Here is a 22,527-nt window from a genome sequence, read left to right on the forward strand (position 1 = left end):
TCAACCCCCAAAGGGGTTGCAACCCACAGGTTGAGAACCGCTGCCTTAGATGGTCAAATAAAAAAAATGACAACACAACAATAGCTGTCAGATGTGAATGAATCAAAATTATACCTACTTTTATTTGTAATAGCAGCAAAAAATATATTTTTTGGTGTGCCGCAGAATTTTAGTAATTAGTTTATATGTGCCATGAGATGAAAAAGGTTGAAAATCACTGCTCTATGACATTTGTTATGGTACTTACCACTCTGCAATATTAAATAATATGTTTTTAACATTTTGGTGATTTCTTATTTCTTTATAACAGAAACAGAAATACAATGCCTGAAGATCAAACACAAAAAGAATCCCCTGGGTTTTCTTTTCTTATGAGTTATACTTCTAGATCACCTGGATTGAATTTATTTGATTCTTCTGTATTTGATTCAGAAACCTCATCAGATAAGGTAACATGAGAAGCTAAAGTTTCATTTCTAAAAAAAAAAATGTACACTAGAACCTCAAGGAATTTTATTTCTTTAGTACCAAACTATCTTGGGACAAAAGCAATTTTTAAAAAGATTCTGAATATTGATAAATAGCGAAGTTCACCCATTATTTTTTATTTTCAACTTTAGGTGCCCCAAATTGACATATATTTATAAAAAAAGAATCTCAGGGCAGGAATGCTTTAAACTGCAGTTAAAGGCAGTTTAAAAATTAATTTGGTTTTATAGTTTATGTGTTTAACTTCTAAACAAATTTCCCATATTCTCAGTGTAAAAACTCCAGGTTATTAGTTGGTCTTTCTATCTACATGAGTGTATATAACAACATTATAATCAAACTAGTAGCCCTGTGCACGAATCCGTGCACCAGTAGCTCTCTGCGGGGCCTGGCCACTCCACGCCCACTGCCCAGAGGCTCTCCGTGGCCCAGAGGCCCATCTGTGGCCGGGTGCAAAACGCTTGCCTCGTCGCCACGGCGATGAAGCAAACATTCTGCCAGGCCTCTCACGCTACCTGCTCTCAGTGGCCACCCCCACCCCTGGGACTGGGGGATTCCAGCGGGGCTGAAAGGACTGGGCACCTCCATCTTGTGACTATGGGCGCCACCATCTTTGTGACAGAGTGATGGTTAATTTGCATATTACCCTTTTATTAGATAGGATAATTTTAAAAGACCTAAAGAATTTCCATCTAATAGTGATTTCTCCTTTTAAGTGTTAGAAATCATGATAAAGTACTTACTTCTGTATTTAGCAATTGAAACTGAAAATTAACACTATGTACTTTATTTGATTAGTAGAGATAGTATAGCATAGTGATTAACACTAGACTCTGACACCAGACCACTTGGGTGTATACTGGATGTAGGATTTTGAATATGTAAGACTCTATTTTTCATCTGTAAAATGAAAATAATAACTTTTACCATAGGGGTTTTTTTTACTGTTAAGTGGATTTATGTATATAAAACACTTAGAAAAGTTCAAACCATTTAATGCCATAAGTAGCAGTGTAATATAATATAAATATTATATTGTTATTGCTCAACTAATTTAGTCACAGTTAGCCAATTTTATGTGGATTAGAATATTTTATTCCTACATCTAATACATAATATTAAAATGTTGATATTATAAATTTATTGATGGGTGACATAGTATTAGTGTACAATTTGTAGTATTTTATGTCTTCACCTTTGATCTCAATTTATCTAAATGATTATTTCAAAAACAGTAATCCCTAGAGGAATTAAAAAATAGACTATAGTTAATTAATTCTCATTTACAATAGTAACATAAATGCAAAACACATGTATGTAACTTTAGCAGGAAATATGTCCATTTGGATAAAGAAAAAATATAATTGAATATATCAAAAGATATATGACATACATGTATAGGTAGAAAATATTGTAAGTATATATTTCTTCCCCAAATAATTTATAAATATCCAATTCTAATTGGAGTCCTGGCAAGCTGATTTACCTTTAATCTTTTGTTTTGATTTTGTAGTAGTAGGGTTGAGGAATAAGATTGGCATAATAATTACTAAGTTTTCTGACTAAGAGTAATAAAAATGTTAAAAAAAATAAGATTTGTAATAAACTGAAGTGGAACTCTAAGATGACATTTAACCCAAAGGAAGGCAGAGAAGGAACAGCAAAACAAGATACATAGGAAGAAAGTGAAAAAAAAATAGTAAAATGTTTGATGAAAATATAAAATTTTAAAATAATTCCATTCACCATAAATGGACTAAACACTCCATTAAAAGGTAGAGATTGTAAGAATGGATAAAAAGCATGACCCAACTATAAGTTATCTATAAGGTAACACTTTAAATATAAAGACAAAGACAGATTGAAAGTAAATGGATGGAAAAGGTATATCATGAAAACTGTAAGCATAAGGTCACAATGGCTCTACTAATAGCATTTTAGGTAATCTTCAAGGCAAATAATATTGACAGAGATAAAAAGGAACATTTCATAAGGATAAGAGGGTCAATTATTAAGGAAGATATAACAATGACAAATGTGTATATGCCTACTAACAGCATCAAAATACAAAACAAAAATTGACAGAATTAAGGGAGTAATAGGCAAAAACACAAACTAAGTTGGAGATTTTTAAACAATTAAAATCTGTCAGCAATTTATATAATTAAACAATAGTCAATAAATGTATGTTATAAAATCTGAACAACACTATTGATCCCCTTGACCTAACTTACATTTATAGAACACCACACCCAGCAACTGATGGTGCATTCACCAAGACAGATCATAATCTGGGCCATAAAATGTCTTAATAAATTTCTCAGACCACAATAGAATTAAATTAGAAATCAATAGGAAGGTGTTGGGAAAATCCTAAATATGTAGGGTATGGGTCAAAGAAGAAATCATGAAAAAAAAATAGAAAAATTTTGAAGTGAATGATTGTAAACATTTAGCATATCAAAAACTGTGGAATGCTTCCAAAACCAGAGCAAAACGATCAATTTAAGTATTTGATAATTTAGATAATTAAATTAATAGAAAAGAAGAGAGGTCTAAAATTAGTGACCTAAGGTTCCATCTTGAAAAGCTAGAAAAAAGAACAAAGTAAAAATAAGAAAGATAAATCAATGAAATAGAAAACAAGCAGAGAAAATTAACAAAGCCAAGTTGGGCCTTTGAAGAATATTAACAAAATTTATAAACTCCTGCCCAGTGGTTGAGCATCAACCTATGAACCAGGAGGATACAGCTCAATTCCTGGTCAGGCCATGTGCCAAGGTTGTGGGCTCCATCCCCGGTGTGGGTTGTGCAGGAGGCAGCCTGTCAATGATTCTCTCTCATCATTAATGTTTCCCTCTCCCTTCCTCTCTGAAATTAATAAAATATGTATTTAGAAAAAGAAACTGCATTGTATGTCACTATGGAGAAATATTAAAATGCCATTAAAAATCAGGTTTTGGAAGAATAACAACATAAAAAATGCTCATAATGCAATATTAAGTTTTAAAAGAACAGAAACCTGTTGTAAGGATTCCTTTTTTTTCTTTTAAATCCTCACTGAGGGTATTTTTTACATTGATTTTCAGAGAGAGTGGAAAGGAGGGGGGATGGAGGGAGAGTGAGAGAGAGAAACATCGACGTGAGACACATTGACTGATTGCCTTCCGCATATGCTCCAACTGGGGCCAGGGATGGAACCTGCAACCCAGGTCCATGCCCTTGACTGGAATCGAACCCTAGACCCTTTGGTGCACTGGCTGATACTCTAACCACTGAGCCGGCCAAGGCCATGATTCCATTTTTTAAAAGCTTGTTTTACAGAGAAAACAGGCTTTGGCAGCAAACTTGATCTGAAGTGACGTGAAGCTATCATACTTCCTATTACTTTAAAAATATATATCTTTATTATTGAAAGTCTTAGAGATGTCCCCTTTTTTTCTCTCTTTGAACCCCTCCATCTCCTTTGGACCTCCTTCCCAGGCTTACTGCACTATTGTCTGTGTTCAATAGTGCATTATGCATATAAATTCTTTAGTTAATCTCTTCCTGCCCCGCTTCTCTCTGAGATTGGTCAGTCTGTTCCATGTTTCCATGTCTCTGGATCTATTTTGTTCCTCAGTTTATTTTGTTCATTATATTCCACATAAGAGAGATCGTGTGATACTTGTCTTTCTCTGACTGGCTTATTTCATTTAGCATATAGGCAGGAAAAAAATACCAAGAGCCCTAACCGGTTTGGCTCAGTGGATAGAGCGTCAGCCTGCAGACTGAAGGGTCCCAGGTTTGATTCCGGTCAAGGGCATGTACCTTGGTTGCGGGCACATCCCCAGTAGGGGGTGTGCAGGAGGCAGCTGATCGATGTTTCTCACTCATTGATGTTTCTAACTCTCTATTCCTCTCCCTTCCTCTCTGTAGAAAATCAATAAAATATATTTTAAAACAAAAAACAATACCAAGAACCTGATTTGTAAAAAAGGCTTCAGAATAAAGCAAAAGTTAATTAGAATTTTAGGTTTTATTAATATTCCAAAGTAGGAACTTCCTTAGTAAAATATATGTTGCCTACTAATATTTTATCAGTGTCCAGAATCAAATCAATAAGCCTTATTTATTTTAATATAATCAAATGATAGGTTATGAAGATAAATCTCTTTTTAAGTACAATAGTGTACTATATAGAATGTTGCTGTTTTGTCTACTCTGATTATGCTTACTAGAAGAACCAGACTTTAGATTCAAATATAAATGCTATGTATACTGTTTTACTGATTTTATGAATAATACTTAATGGAAATTATTTTTCAGTTTAATGAACACTATTCTGCAGGAAATTTACATCCTCTCTCGTCACAACAAGAAGTTGGTAAGTGATATGTAGTTTGCATCTACTGGTATATTCATGAGGGATACTAGTCTGTACTTTACTTTTCTGGTAGTGTCCTTTTCTGGTTTTGGTATCAAGTTAATGCTAGCTTTATACAATGAGTTTGGGAGTGTTCCCTCCTCTTTGATTTTTTTGGGAAGAGTTTGAGAAGGGTTGGTGTTAATACATCTCTAAATGTTTGGTGAAATTCACCATTGAAGCCATCTGACCTTATTTCTGACAGTATTATTGATATCTCTTCATATCTAAAATACCTGTTGACATTATAGCTGGGCAGGTGTGGTCGAACATTGTCCTATGCACCAAAAGGTTGCTGGTTTGATTTCCTGGTCAGGGCATGCCTAGTCAGGGTGTGTGTGGGAGGCAACCGATCATCTCTCTCTCTCTCTCTCTCTCTCTCTCTCTCTCTCTCCAATATTTTAGTTCTTTCTGGACCTGTAGCTATATTTTATCAATCTTCCTTTAAATCTACTGAATGTCAATGGAACAATAAAGTGAAAAAGGCAGGAAGTACTCAGGTATCTGTAATCAACCCATCCATCCACCTACTGACCCACTCACCCTACTGCTGGCTGGTTCAGATTTATTTAGGGTGAAATAACTGAGATGTTTAAAAATATATGAAATTTCTACGTGGCACAAACTAAATTGTTTTGCTTAATGCACTCATTGAATTGGTTCTCTATGGAAAAATATAGGTGCTTTAAAAGACTTGTTTCAGGTAAGTCTTTGGATTACTGTACATTTTAAATTACTTAACAACAATTATAATTAAGATGTTGAAAATATATCTATAGTATTAAATAATAAAATGAATGAAAAAGAATATTTTTCCTTAATAACAATTCTGAGAATTGTTATTTTTTATGTAAAGTTGATTTTTAAAATTTTATTTTAAAACTATAGAGCCCTTTTCATTGTTCTGTTATTTCCTAGATCAGTGATGGTGAACATTTTGAGCTCGGCATGTCAGCATTTTGAAAAACCCTAACTTAACTCTGGTGCTGTGTCACATATAGAAATTTTTTGATATTTGCAACCATAGTAAAACAAAGATTTATATTTTTGATATTTATTTTATATATTTAAATGCCATTTAACAGAAATCAATAAAAAAAATGAGTTCGCGTGTCACCTCTGACACGCGTGTCATAGGTTCGCCATCACTGTCCTAGACCAATGTCATTAGCAGTAATTGTAGTTACTCATAAATAATATTTGAATACGTTTGACTTATGCGATGTCTCTTAGATCCAATATTTCTTTCTCCATTCTTTTTGCTGTGATTTTAGGTAAGGCCAAGCTTTTATCATCTCTTTTCTGTTATTTCCACTTCTAGACACTCTCCCAGCCTTTCTACATATCCTCTCCTGAATAACTCTTATATAAAGAAGTAGAAGTCCTGTCATATCTCTTCTTGAAGATGTTTAGTGGCTTTCATTTACTTACCAAATGAAGCCCAGTTCTGTAGCTGGACATACAGCAGTTTTTCCAAGCTTATCTTCATTAATTCCCTTTTAATAACTTATTTCTCAGTGCTCCTGAAAGCTGAATTGTTTTCTGTCACCTGTATATTTTCTATGCATACCTATTTCTGTGCTATATTCTCCATTTGAGTTCTTTACCCTTCCTTCCACCTTATATACTACTTCTTTATGTACTTGAGTACAAATTACTTTAAAGTAGAATTTAAGTTTGAATCTCAATAACCTTCCATACTACAAAGGATAGTACTTTGCACATACGAGAAATACAGTTAAATATCTGCATGATAGATAAATGATTCAATGTTATCCTATTGTAAGCTGTATACTGTAATTTAGTAGGTTATGCAAATTATGTAACATGAATAGCATGATATTATGTATATATTTTCTTCAGGAAACTCATTTGGGAAACCAGAAGATGCCTTTACATTTTCTTTTCCATCAGACTCTTCAACTCATACATTTGGAGCTGGAAAAGATGATTTTAGTTTTCCATTTTCATTTGAACAGGATCAAAACTCAACACCCCCTTCTTCTGTAAAAGGTTTTTCATCTTCCTCACAAAATACAACTCAGTTTACTTTTTTTTGAACTAATTACTAAGTACTTGAATTATTTTACTGCTCTGTAAACCTCTAGGGCAGTGATGGCGAACCTATGACACGCGTGTCAGAGGTGACACGCGAACTCATTTTTTTGGTTGATTTTGTTAAATGGCATTTAAATATATAAAATAAATATCAAAAATATAAATCTTTGTTTTACTATGGTTGCAAATATCAAAAAATTTCTATATGTGACACGGCACCAGAGTTAAGTTAGGGTTTTTCAAAATGCTGACACGCCGAGCTCAAAAAGTTCGTCATCACTGCTCTAGGGCATAAATTTACATTATTAAAATATGAAGACTTTTTTGTTGATTAAAGCAATAATGGGTTATCATAATTATATTATTATATTATTTAAATATTGAAGGAAATTAAGCTCATGTCATTTAATTTTGTTTTTATTGTGGTATTAGCTATCACTATCATTATTTTGGTTTTGATTTTGCAAGCCATATTCAGGCAGAACTTCTACTAATCTTAATAGAATTTGATATTTTTTTCCTTTAATCTTTATTATAAATATTAAGCCTGCTTCTCCACAGAATCTAAGTTTCATTTTGGTAGTATTTTAGGTGCTTTGATAAGGACAAGAACTCCTTCATGCCATCAGAAGACCTTTTAGCAGTAACTATGCAGAATTAATGTTGAGATATACTTAGTTTTTAGCTACTAAAAAATGCTTTTAAAATTACTGTGTTTCACTTATGCTTTACTCTCGCAATATAAAGAGTAATACCTTAATAATATGTGTGTTCTTATAATACAACAAAGGATCAAATTATAATTTTATCAGTTTTTTTTCAGTTTCTTTAGTGGAAGAAAAGGAAATGTGAAACATAATTTTCTGAAAATCGAATTGTTGTCTTAATGGTGACACTGTTAATGTATTTTTTTGCTTAAATATTTTTAAAGAACATTTAAAATTTTGTTTCCTGTCTTCAACAAAAATCTGTTTTATGTACAGCATTTGCTTGTTAATCAGTTCTATAGCTTAAGTGAAGATATTTAAAATTTTATGAAATTATATAAACACATTGCTCAATATCATTGTATTTTGTGTTTTTTAAATTAGTTGTATCGAGTTATTAAGTAATAAAGAATTTGACTCCATATTTTGGATTTTAAGCCTCACCCTGTTTTCTTCCCCTTTTGCCCTATATTTAGTCAAGCTGTTAAGAAAGCCCAGATGTTCCCTCCTTTGGCACCACATTAAAACAATCTATAGAAACTCTTGCTCCAGCTCCACCCCTATTGATATAAAAACCCAAAGCCAGTCTTCTTCCCCTGCTCTCTTAAGCCATTTTCATACCAGCTTAGAATGTCTGGTCTTCTCTCTTCAGAAAAATGTTATTATGCAAGTAACAAGACTTCTCATATCCTATTGGAGTGTGTTTGGTGTTATATCTCAATATCCTAAGCAAATTTGGAGTGAGAGTCTATCTTGCTTCTTTAGGATGTTCACAACATATCACAATTGTATTAAATTAAGACTTCTCAAAGTGTATTTTTAGAAGTATAAGGATGACATATAACTAATGATAGAAAAAATTTAAGAGAACTTTGGACTGTGTTTTTAAAAACAAAACAAAACACAAAACTTTCAACAACAGTTGAAAGATGAACGGTTGAAAGTGAAGCTGGAGGGGGTTGTTTTTTGTGGAGTTTGTTTCCTCATAAAGGAATGGCGAGAGAGACATAGAAACATCAATGATGAGAGAGAATCATTGACCAGCTGCCTTCTTCTCACTCCCTACTGGGGACTGAGCCCCAAAACCCAAGCATATGACCTGACCAGGGATAGAACTGTGATCTCCTGATTTATAGGTCAACAATCAACCACTGAGCCACACGGGCTGGGCTGGAGGGTTGTTTTTTTAAAATCCTCACTGGAGGGTAGGTTTTTATTGATTTTAGGAGAGAGAGAGAGAGAGAGAGAGAGAGAGAGAGAGAGAGAGAGAGAGAGAACAAAAAGAGACATCGATCTGTTGCCTACCATATGCACCTGACCGGGGATCGAACATGGAACCTAGGTATGTACCCTGACCGGGAATCAAACCTGCAACCTTTGGTACGGGACGATGCTCCAACCAACTGAGCCACATGGGCCAGGGCTGGAGTTTTACTTTTTATTTCAAGTATTTTATTGACTCTACAATTGAATTAAATGATAGTTTTGGCAAAAACATTGACTATATTTGAAAAAGAAGAAAAAGTTATTGACTTATTTGTCATTTATTAAGAGGGTCAAAATGGGTTTTAGCCTTGAGAGACCCAGTGATTCTATGGTTTATTTTTACTTTAAATAAATGCCTACCACACCAGTAGAGTTAGATTTATCATGTATTAATAAATGAGGTAAAGTAAAATACGTATTTAAAAAATATCTAAAGTGTGCAGGATATTTTGAGGGCATATAGAAGAGCTAAAAGACATAGTGTTGTTTTTTAAATTGAATTTATTGTGGTGACATTGGTTCACAAAACCATACAGGTTTCAAGTCTACAACTCAATAAAACTTCATCTGCATGCTGCAAATGCACTCATTGCCCCAAGCAAAGTCTCTTTCTGTAAAAGGCAGTCTTATACTGAAGGAACTTATATTAGTTGAAAGGACAAAAACTTATTAAACAACAAAAATGTTACAATAAAGTAGTTTATAATAAAATTTGATAGTTTATAACTTGGTCTGTGGTAGAGAAGAGACTGAGTATTTTAAGAGTCAGGAAAAAAGGTCATCATGGAATGGAAAGCCTGGGAAGGATTCATTGAGGAGATAGCATTTAAATTAGGACTTTAAAGGTACGTAGATTGTAAAATTATTCAGTGTAAGTTTGATGGCTTTTTTTAGCTTTGCATTTTTTCTGCCTAACTCTATGGGAAAGTGTTTAGTAGGATTTCATTAAATGCTTATTGAATTAATAGAATTGACTGTATTGGTAAAGGAAGCAGGGAGGACTTTCGAGGTAAGGGGAACAATATGAACAAAAGAAATATACAATCACAAATATAGTATGTGTGAAGGAAATTTAGAATAGGCCTAATTGGAATAGAGAGTAGGAAAATGAGTCTATTACATATGATAGGACTGATTTATAGAGGATCTTCAAGTGTTTTGATTTGATTTCTGAGGCGAATAAGGAACTTATATCCTAAATGCCACCGTTGCAAGAGAAAAAGTTTGGCTAAGACAGATTAAACTGACAATAGTCAGAGGAAAAATGAAATTAGGAGGTAATTGCAATGGTGTAGGTATGCAAATGAGCATGTGAAATGATGGTATAGCTAATTTGAAAGTCAGTTTGGCAGTTTTTTACAAAGCTAAGCATACTCTTACTACTAGTATATAATCCAGCAATAGCGTTTCCTGGTGTATACCTAACAAAGGCAAAAAAAGTCTACACAAAAACCTGAACATGGATGTTTAAAGCATCTTTACTCATAATTGCCAAAACTTGGAAGCAACTAAGATGTTTTTTAGTAGATAAACAAACTGTGGTATAACAAGATACTGGAATATTATTCCATGTTAAAAAGAAATGAACTTCAAGCTATGAAAAGATAGAAAACTTAAGTGCGTATTAGTAAGTGGAAGAAGCCAGTCTGAAAAGCATACATACTGTTTGATTCCAACTATACAACATTCCAGAAAAGGCAAAACTATTGAGACAGAAAAAACGATAAGTTGTTATGAGGGGTTAGGAGGGGGGGGAAGAATGAATAGGCAGGGCACAGAGGATTTTTAGGTAGTGAAAATACTCTGTGATAATACAATGATGGATACATGTCATTATTAATTAGTCCAAACCCATAGTATGTACAACACAAAGAGTGAACCCTAATGTAAGCTATGGACCTTGGGTGATAATGTGCTGATGTAGCTTCATTGATTATAACAAACTAGAGGCCCAGTGCACAAAAATTTGTGCACTCGGGAGGGAAGGAGGTCCCTCAGCCCGGCCTGTGCCCTCTCCCAGTCTGGGACCCCTTGGGAGATAACGACCTGCTAGCTTAGGCTTGCTCCCGGGTGGCAGAGGGCAGGCCCAATCCCTAGGTGCAGCCCCTGGTCGGGCTCAGAGCAGGGCCAATTGGGGGGTTGGGGCACCGCCCCCTGTCACACTCAAGGCAGGGTCGATGGGGAGGTTGCGGTGCCACCCCTGTCACACACAGAGCAGGGCCCATCAGTGGGGTTGGGGCGCCGCACCCTGTCACACACAGAGCCGCAGGGCGATCAGGGGGTTGGGGAGCTCCCCCCGATCAGGCACAGAGCAGGGCTGATAAGGGGGTTGGGGCGCCTTCCCCTGTCACGAACAGAGCAGGGTGGATAGGGATGTTGTGGCCCCGCCTCCTATCACACACACAGCCTAAGTGCAATCAGGGGGTTTGGGCGCTGCCCCCTGTCACACTGATCCCGGTGCCGGGAGGCCTCGCGGCTCCACTGATCCTGGTGCTGGGAGGCATATTACCTTTTTACTATATAGGGTAGAGGCCTGGTGCATGGGTGGGTGTTGGCTGGTTTGCCCTGAAGGGTGTCCTGGATCAGGGTGGGGGTCCCCACTGGGGTGCCTGGCCAACCTGGATGAGGGGCTGATGGCTGTTTGCAGCTGGTCACACATCCTTCAGGGTGGGGGTCCCCACTGGGGTGCCTGGCCAGTCTGGGTGAGGGGCTGAGGGCTGTTTTCAGGCTGGGGGTGACTGAAGCTCCCAACTGCTCCTTTTTTTCTTTTTTTTTTTTTTTTATTCTGGGCCAGCTTTAGCTTTGAGGCTTGGCTCCAGCTCTTAGGCCTCCGCTGCTGAAAGTAGGTTTCTGGCCTTTGCTTACAATGTTGCGATCCTGCTGGCTGAAGTCCGGCGGACTAAAGCAGGTTTCTGGGGTTTTGTTTAGCTTCTATATTTGTTACATAGTTGCTTAGAGTTGCAGCTCAGAGGCCTGTAGCGGCAGGTGGGGAACGTTGGAGTCCTCCGTCACTGAAGCAAACAAGCCTCATGTTAGTTTCAAGCTGCCTGGCTGCTGGCCGCCATCTTGGCTGATAGTTAATTTGCATATTACCCTGATTAGCCAATGGGAAGGGTAGCGGTCGTACGCCAATTACCATGTTTCTCTTTTTTTAGATAGGATGTACCACTGTGGTAGTGAATGTTAATGGGGAGGACTATGCATGTGTGGAAGTAGGTAGGGAATATATGGGAAATCTCTGAACCATCTGTTCAGTTTTGCTGTGAATCTAAAACCTCTCTACAAAATAAAATATATTTTAAAAAACGAATGAAAGGCAATTTGGACACCACCACCCCCTTCTCTCTCTCTCTCTCTCTCTCTCTCTCTCTCTCTCTCTCTCTCACGCACGCACCCACGCATGCACACACATGCACATGTACATGCACATGCACACACACAACCTTAAGCTTTTTACTATCTTGCTGATTTCAGGGTTGTAAATCCTTATTGAGTAATAGGAAATATAAATATTAATTTTTATTTATTGTGACTGAGTAGGTATTAGAATTTCAGGGGCCTAAACAGCTCACCAGAGAGTGTTAGTAATTTTGAAGTGGTATTATTACCACTTTTAATTTAAAAAGCAAAGTTTTTCTGATCTTTTGAAAGAATGAATGAGCAAGCAATATATAAACCTGGCTGGCATGTTGATGCTTTCCCTTTGAATTTCAATTGCTGCCATGTAACTTGCCTTGGAGGCTGAATGGCTCATTTAGAAGCATTCCCATTGCTTTGCTTTTATATTTTGCTCTTGATTTCTCTAAAGTTGACACAAGTCACATGTAATCAAATCTATATCCCTGGTGGATAGGCCTGTCCTAATATTTTCTGACTCACACCCAGGTTATTTGCAGCTCAGCAGTTCGTCTTCTAAATACATTACTTTGTATTCTGATGTTGACATCTAGCTGAGAATTTGTCTCTTAAAACACCATTTCTTTTATAGTGTACCTTTTTTGTTTTGATATGAATATGATACTTTTTAGAACTTAAGTTAACTTATTTTTTTGAAGGTAGTTTTTCTAAAGAATCAGCTCACATTAGTATTTTTATTTTATTTTTGATGGAAGTGTGTTTTAATGAAGTATTTGTAGCTCCAGACCGATGAAGCGTTAAGTACAGCAGAGGAATGATAGGAAGAATATTCCATAGTGTGGGCCCTGGAGTACTGTCTGGGTTTAAACACAGAGAGATTCTTGCTCAGGTCTGACTGTGGGCCAACTGCTTACCCTCTTTGCTTCAGTTTCTTCATTTTCAAAATGGGGTTGATGATCCTACCTACCAATAGGGTTGTTAGGAATATGATAGTGTTTGACCTGGTGCTTAGCTCATGGTAAATGCTTGATGAATTGTGGTCTCATTTGTTTTACAGATAGAGATTTTCATGCAAAACAAGATAATTTGATGTTCAAATTTTTAAAACATTAAGAAATACAAAGCAACATCAAATGACAGAGATGCAAGATATTTAAAGTAACTTTTACAGCCTGTCCAGTGGCACAGCAGGTATTCAGTAGGCAGGCGTTTTATATCAGTATTCCGGTCCGAATGGGTCTGAAAAATTACTGCTGGCAAAGCGATGTGTGTTTTGTTCCAGGCAAGGAAATAATTCTTTCTTCCAAAAAAGAATTTCTTTACATATCATGAAACAGTAACATTAAATTATTTACTCCCATCCTAGCTGGTTTGGCTCAGTGGATAGAGCGTCAAACTGTGGATCAAATGGTCCTCGGTTTGATTCCCGTCAAGGGCATGTACCCAGGTTGCAGGATCCTCCCTGGCCCAGGTCCTAATTTTATTTTTATTATTTTACCAATTGATACCTTCTGGTACTATAAAAATATTTGAATTGTGTGTTGAGGTTTTAAATTAATAATATTCCACATATATTTGATTAGTATGTCTTTTTCTTACTTTCTGTACTTGATGTGTTGAAAATTAAAGGGCCTCAAAAGGGAAAATGTGGCAAATCTAATAATTCAAGAAATATTTGGTAAGATCTAAATGGGATGATAAGCAGTGCACAAAAATTGCATAAATATTTAAAATGAACATAAAATTGGCATAGATTTTGAGGCAGGAACTTGGCTTTTTTAAAAAGTAAAGGATTAATACACTCTATTTTCCTTCTCATTCACCAGGCTGGAACATCTACACTAATAAAAGAGAAAAATGGTAATTGGTGTACGACGATACCCTTTTCATTGGCTAATCAGGGCTATATGCAAATTAACTGCCAACAAGATGGTGGTTAATTTGCATATGTAGGCACAATGCAGGGAGGGAAAAGGGAAAGCAGGAAGAAGCCCCCTGCCACTGACAGTGATTGGAAACCCAGGGGGGAGCTAAGAGCTGGGGGGCAGGGCAAAGGCGGCCCTGGGGCCGCCTTTGCCCTGCCCCCCAGCCATGATCGGAGAATCAGGTGCCTTTTCCGCCCTGGCCAGTGATAGCAGGAAGTAGGGGTGGAGCCAGCGATGGGAGCTGGGCATGGTCGAAGCTGGCAGTCCCAGGAGCTAGGGGCCCCTTGCCTGGGCCTAAAGCAAAGCCCACGATCGTGGGGCTGCTGCAGCTGTGGGTCCCCGCTGCCCAGGCTGAACGCCTCAGCCAGAGACATCCTGCAGGGGCAGGGGCAGAGCCCGCGCGATCGCGGCGCCCCCGCTACCACTGCAGGTCCCCACTGCCCGGGCCGGACGCCTAGGCCAGAGGCGTCAGGCCTGGGCAAGGGGCTGATCCTGCGATTGGAGGGTGATGGGGGTCAACGCCTGAGGGCTCCCAGTATGTGAGAGGGGGCAGGCTGGGCTGAGGGACACTCCCCCCCGCCCCACACCCAGTGCACGAATTTCGTGCACCGGGCCCCTAGTAGTGAATAAGAAGGAAAATACAGTGTATTAATCCTTTACAGCAATGTAGCATCTCTGTAAGAACCTGAATTTATTCACACAGAAAACCAAGAAACATTTCACAGGAAATTTTTGACCAAAATAATTAGAGAGGTAACATATTTAAAGATTTAAAAACTGAATTCTTTCAAAGTTTATGTTTAGATTCAATTCAATCCCAAACAAAATCCTAACAGGATTTTTCTTTTAAAGTTCACAAGTTGATCCTAAAACTTATATGGAAAAACAAAACCCAATCTTGGAAAAATATAAAACACAGCTGATGGATTTACAGTATCTGATTTCAGAATTTACTACAAAATTACAATAATCGAAACAATGTGGTCATGTCATAAAGACAGATAAACAGATCAGTGAACCAGAGCAGAAAGTCCAAAAATAGACCCTCTCATATGTAGTCACTTGCTTTTTCCCAAAGATGCCAAAGCTATCTAACAGGGAAAAGAAAGTCTTTTCAACAGATGGTACTATGACAAGGGAATAAATATGCGGAAAAATGAACTTCAAATCCTATCTGCTATACTTCGCAAAAATTAGAGATGTATCATTGACCTAAATATAAAATCTAAAGCTATAACTTCTAGAAGAAACATAATAGAATAGCTCTGACAACTTAGGATAGATAAAGATTTATTAGAGGACACAAAAATCATTAATTTTAAAAGAAAAAAATTTTTGATAAGTTGGTCTTGATCAAAATTTAAAACTGCTCAGCAAAAGACACAGTTAAGAAAAAAAAACACTGCCAGCATGGCTCAGTGGTTGAGCATCGACTTAAGAACCAGAAGGTCATGGGTTCAGTTCTTGGTCAGGGCACATGCCCAGGTTGTAGGCTCAATCCTTGGGTATTGTGCATCCAAGTCCTAGGGATAGTAGGTACTCATTCTATCTACTATATTTATTTTTAGAGCTCTCTTTATTTCTTACTAACCAATCTTTTGTTACTTCAATCCCCTGTTATATGTAAGTATTCTTAACTATTTAAACTTTTCCTGTTCAAATTACTATATGGCTTCTCTATCCTGATGGATACAAACAAGAAAAAATAATTATTTCTGACATATATCTGACAAATGACTGGTATCCAGAATATATAAAGAATTCCTACAAATCAATAACAAAAAAGACAAACAATTCAGTAAAACATGGGCAAAAGATATGAACAAAACTTTCTCAAAAGAAGATATGTAGATGACCAATACACCTAAAGATGCTCATCTTCATTGGTTGTCAGGAGGATGAAAACAAAACCACAAGGAGATATTATTTCATACCCATTAGACTGCCTAAGATTAGGAATATTGACGTTACTTGCCGGGGTCCAGCCCCAGCAGGTCCAGGGGTCCCCAAAGGTGTGGACGGAGTCGGCGAAGAAGGAAGGACACGGAAACAGCGTTCAGTTGATCAGCAGCCTAGCCAGGATCTCTAGCCCGGATCTCCAGCCAAGTTCTGGTCTTGATCTCCAGAGAGGCTCTGCTTCGGATCTCCAGCGAGGTTCTGTAGCCATGTTCCCTCGCTAGGTTCTCCAGCCAGGTTCTGTCCAGGCTCTCCAGTCAGGTTCAGTGTCCAGGTTCCAGTCAGGTTCTCCTGCCAATCTCTGTAGTCAAGTTCAGTCCAGGATCCCTTGCCATGTTCTCCCGCTAGGCTCTGTCTCTAGGCTCCGAGGCCAGTCCCGGTCCAGGATCCTCTGGCATGCTCTCGCCAGCAAAGTTCTTCTGTCTCTAGGCTCCGTGTAGGTTCTGTCTTCTGAATTCTGTCTCCTGAGTTCTGAGTGTTTCTGTCTTGTTACAACTGTATTTATACCAGTTGATTCAATCCTATCAATCTCTATTACAAAGGTTAGGGCGTTTCTTATCTCCATTCCAGGGAGAAAAGATTATGTAGTTTAAGCATGATTGTTCGTAGTTAAAGGGATTAATTACCCGCCTGGCACTTAGTTGAGGGGTTTTATTCCCTCCCTAACTTCAGGGGAAAATCCCTACCTGGGGATTCAACCTTTCTTGGAGAGGTGACTTTGGTTAAAACACAGCGCCAAGAAGGTGAGCAAACACATTAAGAACCGCATGCCATGTATGCCAGGTCCCTTGAAACAGCAAGGATGGACCGGCTCCCGGCAGTTACTATAGTGTTACTATTATTACATGTCAGAATGGTGATGGAGCCTGGCCAGGGTGGCTCAATGGTTGAGTGTTGATCCATGAACCAGGAGGTCATGGTTCAATTCCCACTCAGGGCACATGCCTGGGTTTCATGCTCAGTCCCCAGTAGGGGGCGTGCAGGAGACAGCCAATCGATTCTCTCTCATCATTGATGTTTCTATCTCTCCCTTCCTCTCCCTTCTCTCTGAAATCAATAAAAACATTTTTTTAAAAAGTGGTGTTAGAATAGCTTTCAACATATTTCCATGGCCCACTGTGCCACCTCAGCCAGAGTACATAGCATTATATGAAGACTAGAGGCCCGGTGCACAAATTCGTGCACCAGTAGGGTCCCTTGGCCTGGCCTGTGGGATCAGGCTGAAACCAGCTCTCCAACATCCTGAGGGGTCCCAGACTGCGAGAGGGTGCAGGCCAGGCTGAGGGACCCCACTGGTGCACGATGTGGGCCGGGGAGGGACATGGGATGTTGGCTGGCTGGGGAGGAACCGCAGGAGGGCTCCAGGGTGTGTCTGGCCCATCTCGCTCAGTCCCTATCAGCCAGACCCCAGCAGCAAGCTAACCTGCCAGTTGGAGTGTCTTCCCCCTGGTGGTCAGTGCACGTCATAGTGAGTGGTTGAGCGGCCTTAGCATATCATTAGCATATTATGCTTTGATTGGTTGAACAGATGACCAGCCAACTGGACACTTAGCATATTAGGCTTTTATTATATAGGATTAGAAAGAAACTTGATGGGAATATGCAATAATTTTCCTATGAAAATATTGAGGAAATATATTACAGAGGCATTTCAGGCAATTAAAAGATTAAATTTTCTAGATTTTGTGTTTGTAGTCTATGTCTGTACTTTATTATTTACTTTCTCATTCTAAATAAATATTCATTTTTTACTTTAAAAAAGTTAAAAAATTGAAACTCTTCAAAGGAATTTCATTAATATATTATGTTAAAAATGGAATGATCACTTAAGCTTTATTAATGTTTTAGAAGAAATGTTATGAAAACAATAAATTTATTTTTTAAAGATGCTCAGATATCAGCATTTAATATGTCTGGCATATAGTAGATTCTTTTAAAGATTTGTAAGGGAGGGAGGAAAGGAGGGGAAGAATGAATGAATTGTACATAGCGTACACAGGACCACAATCTGTTTTGCATCAAAGAAGACGTCTCATTATCACTACACTTTGTTGAAAATAACACAGCACTTTGAGGAAAGAACAAAAAATAAAATTAAAAGTATTAATTTATTTTTTTGAATCTAATGGTCAGCATGCAAGGTTTTCTAAGAGAAGTACTTTTTGAAACATTAGTAAAGTCTCTTAGCTATAAAATAGCATCACACAAACACAAGGGAAACAAGCAGAATTATATCTTTTAAAAATAACTTTTCAAAAGAGACATATTTAGCAAGGGCAATGAAACTCTTGATTTGATTAGATGCCAACGTTATGTATACTTAGCCATATCATTCTACTTATGATGAAGCTGCGTGAGGTCCCTTACTGCTGCAGATATTCTTTTGAATTGGCCTACCACTTGCTTAATCCAATTTGCTAAGTGATAAGCATAAGCTCCAAGTACTTTTAGAATTACATTGATTTTGATTACAAGATCCTAGTGACAGAAGTTGATAGTACTATAAAATTAGATGAATCAAATTATAAGATAGCTTTCTTTTTCTTTTTATTTTTTTAAAATAAATCTTTATTGTTCAGATTATTACAGTTGTTCCTCTTTTTTTCCCCCATAGCGCCCCTCCACCAGGTTCCCACCCCACCCTCTGTCCTTACCGCCCCCCCACTGTCCTCATCCATAGGTGTACGATTTTTGTCCAGTCTCTTCCCGCACCCTCCACACCCCTCCCCCCCCCCCCCGAGAATAGTCAGTCCGCTCTCTTTCTATGCCCCTGATTCTATTATATTCACCAGTTTATTCTGTTCATCAGATTATTTATTCACTTGATTCTTAGATTCACTTGTTGATAGATGCATATTTGTTGTTCATAATTTGTATCTTTACCTTTTTCTTCTTCTTCCTCTTCTTAAAGGATACCTTTCAGCATTTCATATAGTACTGGTTTGGTGGTGATGAACTCCTTTAGCTTTTTCTTGTCTTTGAAGCTCTTTATCTGACCTTCAATTCTGAATGATAGCTTTGCTGGGTAAAGTAATCTTGGTTGTAGGTTCTTGCTACTCATCACTCTGAATATTTCTTGCCACTCCCTTCTGGCCTGCATAGTTTCTGTTGAGAAATCAGCTGACAGTTGTATGGGTATTCCCTTGTAGGTAACTGACTATTTTTCTCTTGCTGCTTTTAAGATTCTTTGTCTTTTGCTATTGGCATTTTAATTATGATGTGTCTTGGTGTGGTCCTCTTTGGATTCCTTTTGTTTGGGGTTCTCTGCACTTCCTGGACTTGTAAGTCTACTTCTTTCACCAGGTAGGGGAAGTTTTCTGTCATTATTTCTTCAAATAGGTTTTCAATATCTTGCTCTCTCTCTTCTTCTGGCACCCCCATAATTCGGATGTTGGTACGCTTGAAGTTGTCCCAGAGGCTCCTTACACTATCTTCGTATTTTTGGATTCTCTTTTCTTTTTGCTTTTCCAGTTGGGTATTTTTTGCTTCTTTGTATTTCAAATCTTTGACTTGATTCTTGGGATCCTCTTGTCTGCTGTTGGATCTCTGTATATTATTCTTTTTTTTAATATATTTTATTGAGTTTTTACAGAGAGGAAAGGAGAGAAATAGAGAGTTAGAAACATCGATGAGAGAGAAACATCGACCAGCTGCCTCCTGCACACTCCCCACTGAGGATGTGCCCACAACCAAGGTACATGCCCTTGACCGGAATCGAACCTGGGACCTTTCAGTCCGCAGGCCAACGCTCTATCCATGGAGCCAAACCGGTTTCGGCTCTGTATATTATTCTCTATTTCAGTCAGTGTATGCTTAATTTCTAGTTGGTCCTTTTTCATATCCTGGAGGTTCTCAATAAATTTATCGGTGGTTTCTAGAAAATTCTTGAAAAACCTTATAACCATGGTTTTGAACTCTATATCCTGTAGTTTGCTTTCCTCCATTTTTGTCATTTGTAACCTGTTTCTTTGTCTCTGCATTTTGGCTGCTTCCCTGTGTTAATAGAGTGGCTTTCTGTGCTAGGTGACCTATAGGGCCCAGTGGCTCAGCCTCCCCAATTACCTGAGGTGGACACTCTTGGTGCACCCCTTTGTGGGCTGTGTGCACAGTCTTGTTGTAGTTAAGCCTTGATTGTTGTAAGTATCACTAAGAGGAATTGACCTCCAGGCCAATTGGCTGTGAGAATCAGCTGTGTCTGCAGTGGGAGAACTTCTGTGCTGGAGACACCCTTCTGGGGCAAGACTTGTTTCAGTGGGGCTTTGGTGCTCACTGAGTCTGCCCCCTGAGTGTGTCCCTTATGAATCTGAGGAGTTGTAATCTGGATGGTCCCAGTCTGACCACTGGGTACACTGGCTCTTGGATCTCTAAGGAGGTGCTAATTTAGCCTCTGCCTGAGGCTACCCAGCAGGAGCTATGAGGAGATCTGCAGATTCCCCTTCCTTGTTTGGGGTTTGGAGGTGCTCAGATGAGACCCAGCTGTGAAGCAATGCAAGCTGCTGTGGGGCCTTGGGCCTTCTTTTGGATGTTCTGAGTCTCTCTGACCCAGCTGCAGTTTGTTAGGTAATTTTAGATCTCAAAGGGCCAGCCCATTCATAGGCAAAAGCTTCTGCTCGCAGCTTGGATGGGGCGGGGTCTCAGGGAATCAACAGGGTGGAGCAAACAGCTAGGGCTGCTCCTCAGTCCTACCCTAAGAAGCCCCCGGGTCTCAGTGTCCCACAGTAATCACTGCAAGCACCTCTGAGAGAAAGCCGCCCTCGAGTTCCACCCAATGCCAGACAGTCCAGTTTCTCCCCGTATGAGTCTGGATCCCCAGGAACTCACGGAACTGGAGTTCAGAGCCGTCGGGAGTTTGAGACTCCCTCCCGATTGAAAAAGACAACCGTGTCCTCTGTTGCCAGCCCTTTCCATGTGCGCCTCCGTACCTCTGCACTTTACTTCTGCACCTCCTCTGAGTCTCAGTGTGCTTTTCTCTTTCCTCCTAGTTGTAGAATTTCCACTCAGCCACCCTTCCTGTGGTCCTGGATGATGTCTGTTTTGTCTTTTAGTTGTAGTTTTGAAGTGGTTGTGTGAGGCAGCAATTTCCGGTGTTTACCTATGCCGCCATCTTGGTTTCTCAAGATATATTTCTTTTTAAAATGAAAACCATTATTAGACATTCTCCCTGTTGTTGCAGTTTTTGTAACTATAGAATCATTACCTATTAGACATGTAATCATACTGAATGTAAAAAAAAAACCAAACACAAAATATGGGGAAAAGAGCAAAATAGAAGACTTCATCCAAACAAAATATCCATAAATTTCTGAAAAAATGGCGAAGGATTATTGCATAAAAATGATTAATAATTAGTGGTGGTAGGTTTTTTACAGATGCAAAGGGAATCCTATCTAATAAAGAGGGAATATGCTAATTGACTGCCCATCCCTCAAAGATGGTGACGCCCACAGCCATAAGATGGTGGCGCCCAGTCCCCTCAGCCCCGCCGGGGTGGCAGGCGCATGGCAAGCCTATGCGTGCCTGCCTCCGAAGACCCCCCTCAGCCACCCAGCCTCCGAGGGCAGCCTGAGGCTCAGGTGACCAGGGCCGGCCGAGGCTTGCGCTGCCGGCAGTGGCAACAGCGGAGGTGTGATGGGACATCTCCTTCCCCTGATCGCCAGGTCGCCTCCTGCCCCTGAGGGCTCCTGAACCATGAGAAGGGGCAGGCCAGGCTGAGGGACCCTCTCCAGTGCGTGAATTTTCATGCACCAGGCCTCTAGTATTAACATAATCCTATTAGAGCATAGCTTTCATTATGCATACTTATACCAATTAGCAGAACTTATTAACTAAAAGGTGTATTTTTAGCACTAACTGAAAAACAGACTCTGATGCAAAATAAAAAATAATCAGCCAACAAATATCAAAGTTTATTAATGAACTTTATTTGATTATAATTTTCTCTAATTATATTAGTAGGATGACTCCTGGTACATTAATATAACTATTTGTTACATTTCTTTAAAAAATCAGTAGGCTGAAAAGAAAAATATATATAATTTCATACTTTCAAGTTTAACTTTAAAATGTGAGCATTTTATCCATTTTTCACTTGTCACAACCACCTAAATATTAGAAAGTAAGACTAATCTTTTTTATTTTAAACATTTCAAAATTTTAGTTACTTCTCCAAAGGATAGAAAGGCTCTAAAATTACCTTTTTAATTTTGTTCCATCCTATTAAGGATATAGAGAAATTAAACTGATAGGCTGAACTCACTTTATTCCATGATGTTAAACCACTGACCAATCAATTCTCTACAGTCCACTGAAAAACTGAGGATTTATTAAAAGGAGGAGAAAAGGAATGAAAATGAGAAACTTAAAA

General features: G+C 38.4%; 1 protein-coding gene across 1 annotated transcript in view; it reads left to right on the top strand.

Moving 5' to 3' along the window:
• Positions 1-7,503, top strand: part of C1H14orf39 (chromosome 1 C14orf39 homolog) — a 41,113-nt gene extending 33,610 nt beyond the window's left edge. The window contains exons 16-18 of the mRNA XM_059666835.1: positions 305-449; positions 4,798-4,855; positions 6,758-7,503. Coding sequence (XP_059522818.1) covers positions 305-449; positions 4,798-4,855; positions 6,758-6,954 — 400 coding nt within the window. The 3' untranslated portion in view covers positions 6,955-7,503. The remainder of the gene's footprint in view (positions 1-304; positions 450-4,797; positions 4,856-6,757) is intronic.
• Positions 7,504-22,527: the final 15,024 nt, after the last annotated feature.

This window comes from Myotis daubentonii, chromosome 1 (genome assembly GCF_963259705.1).
Source record: "Myotis daubentonii chromosome 1, mMyoDau2.1, whole genome shotgun sequence".
NCBI lineage: Eukaryota > Metazoa > Chordata > Mammalia > Chiroptera > Vespertilionidae > Myotis > Myotis daubentonii.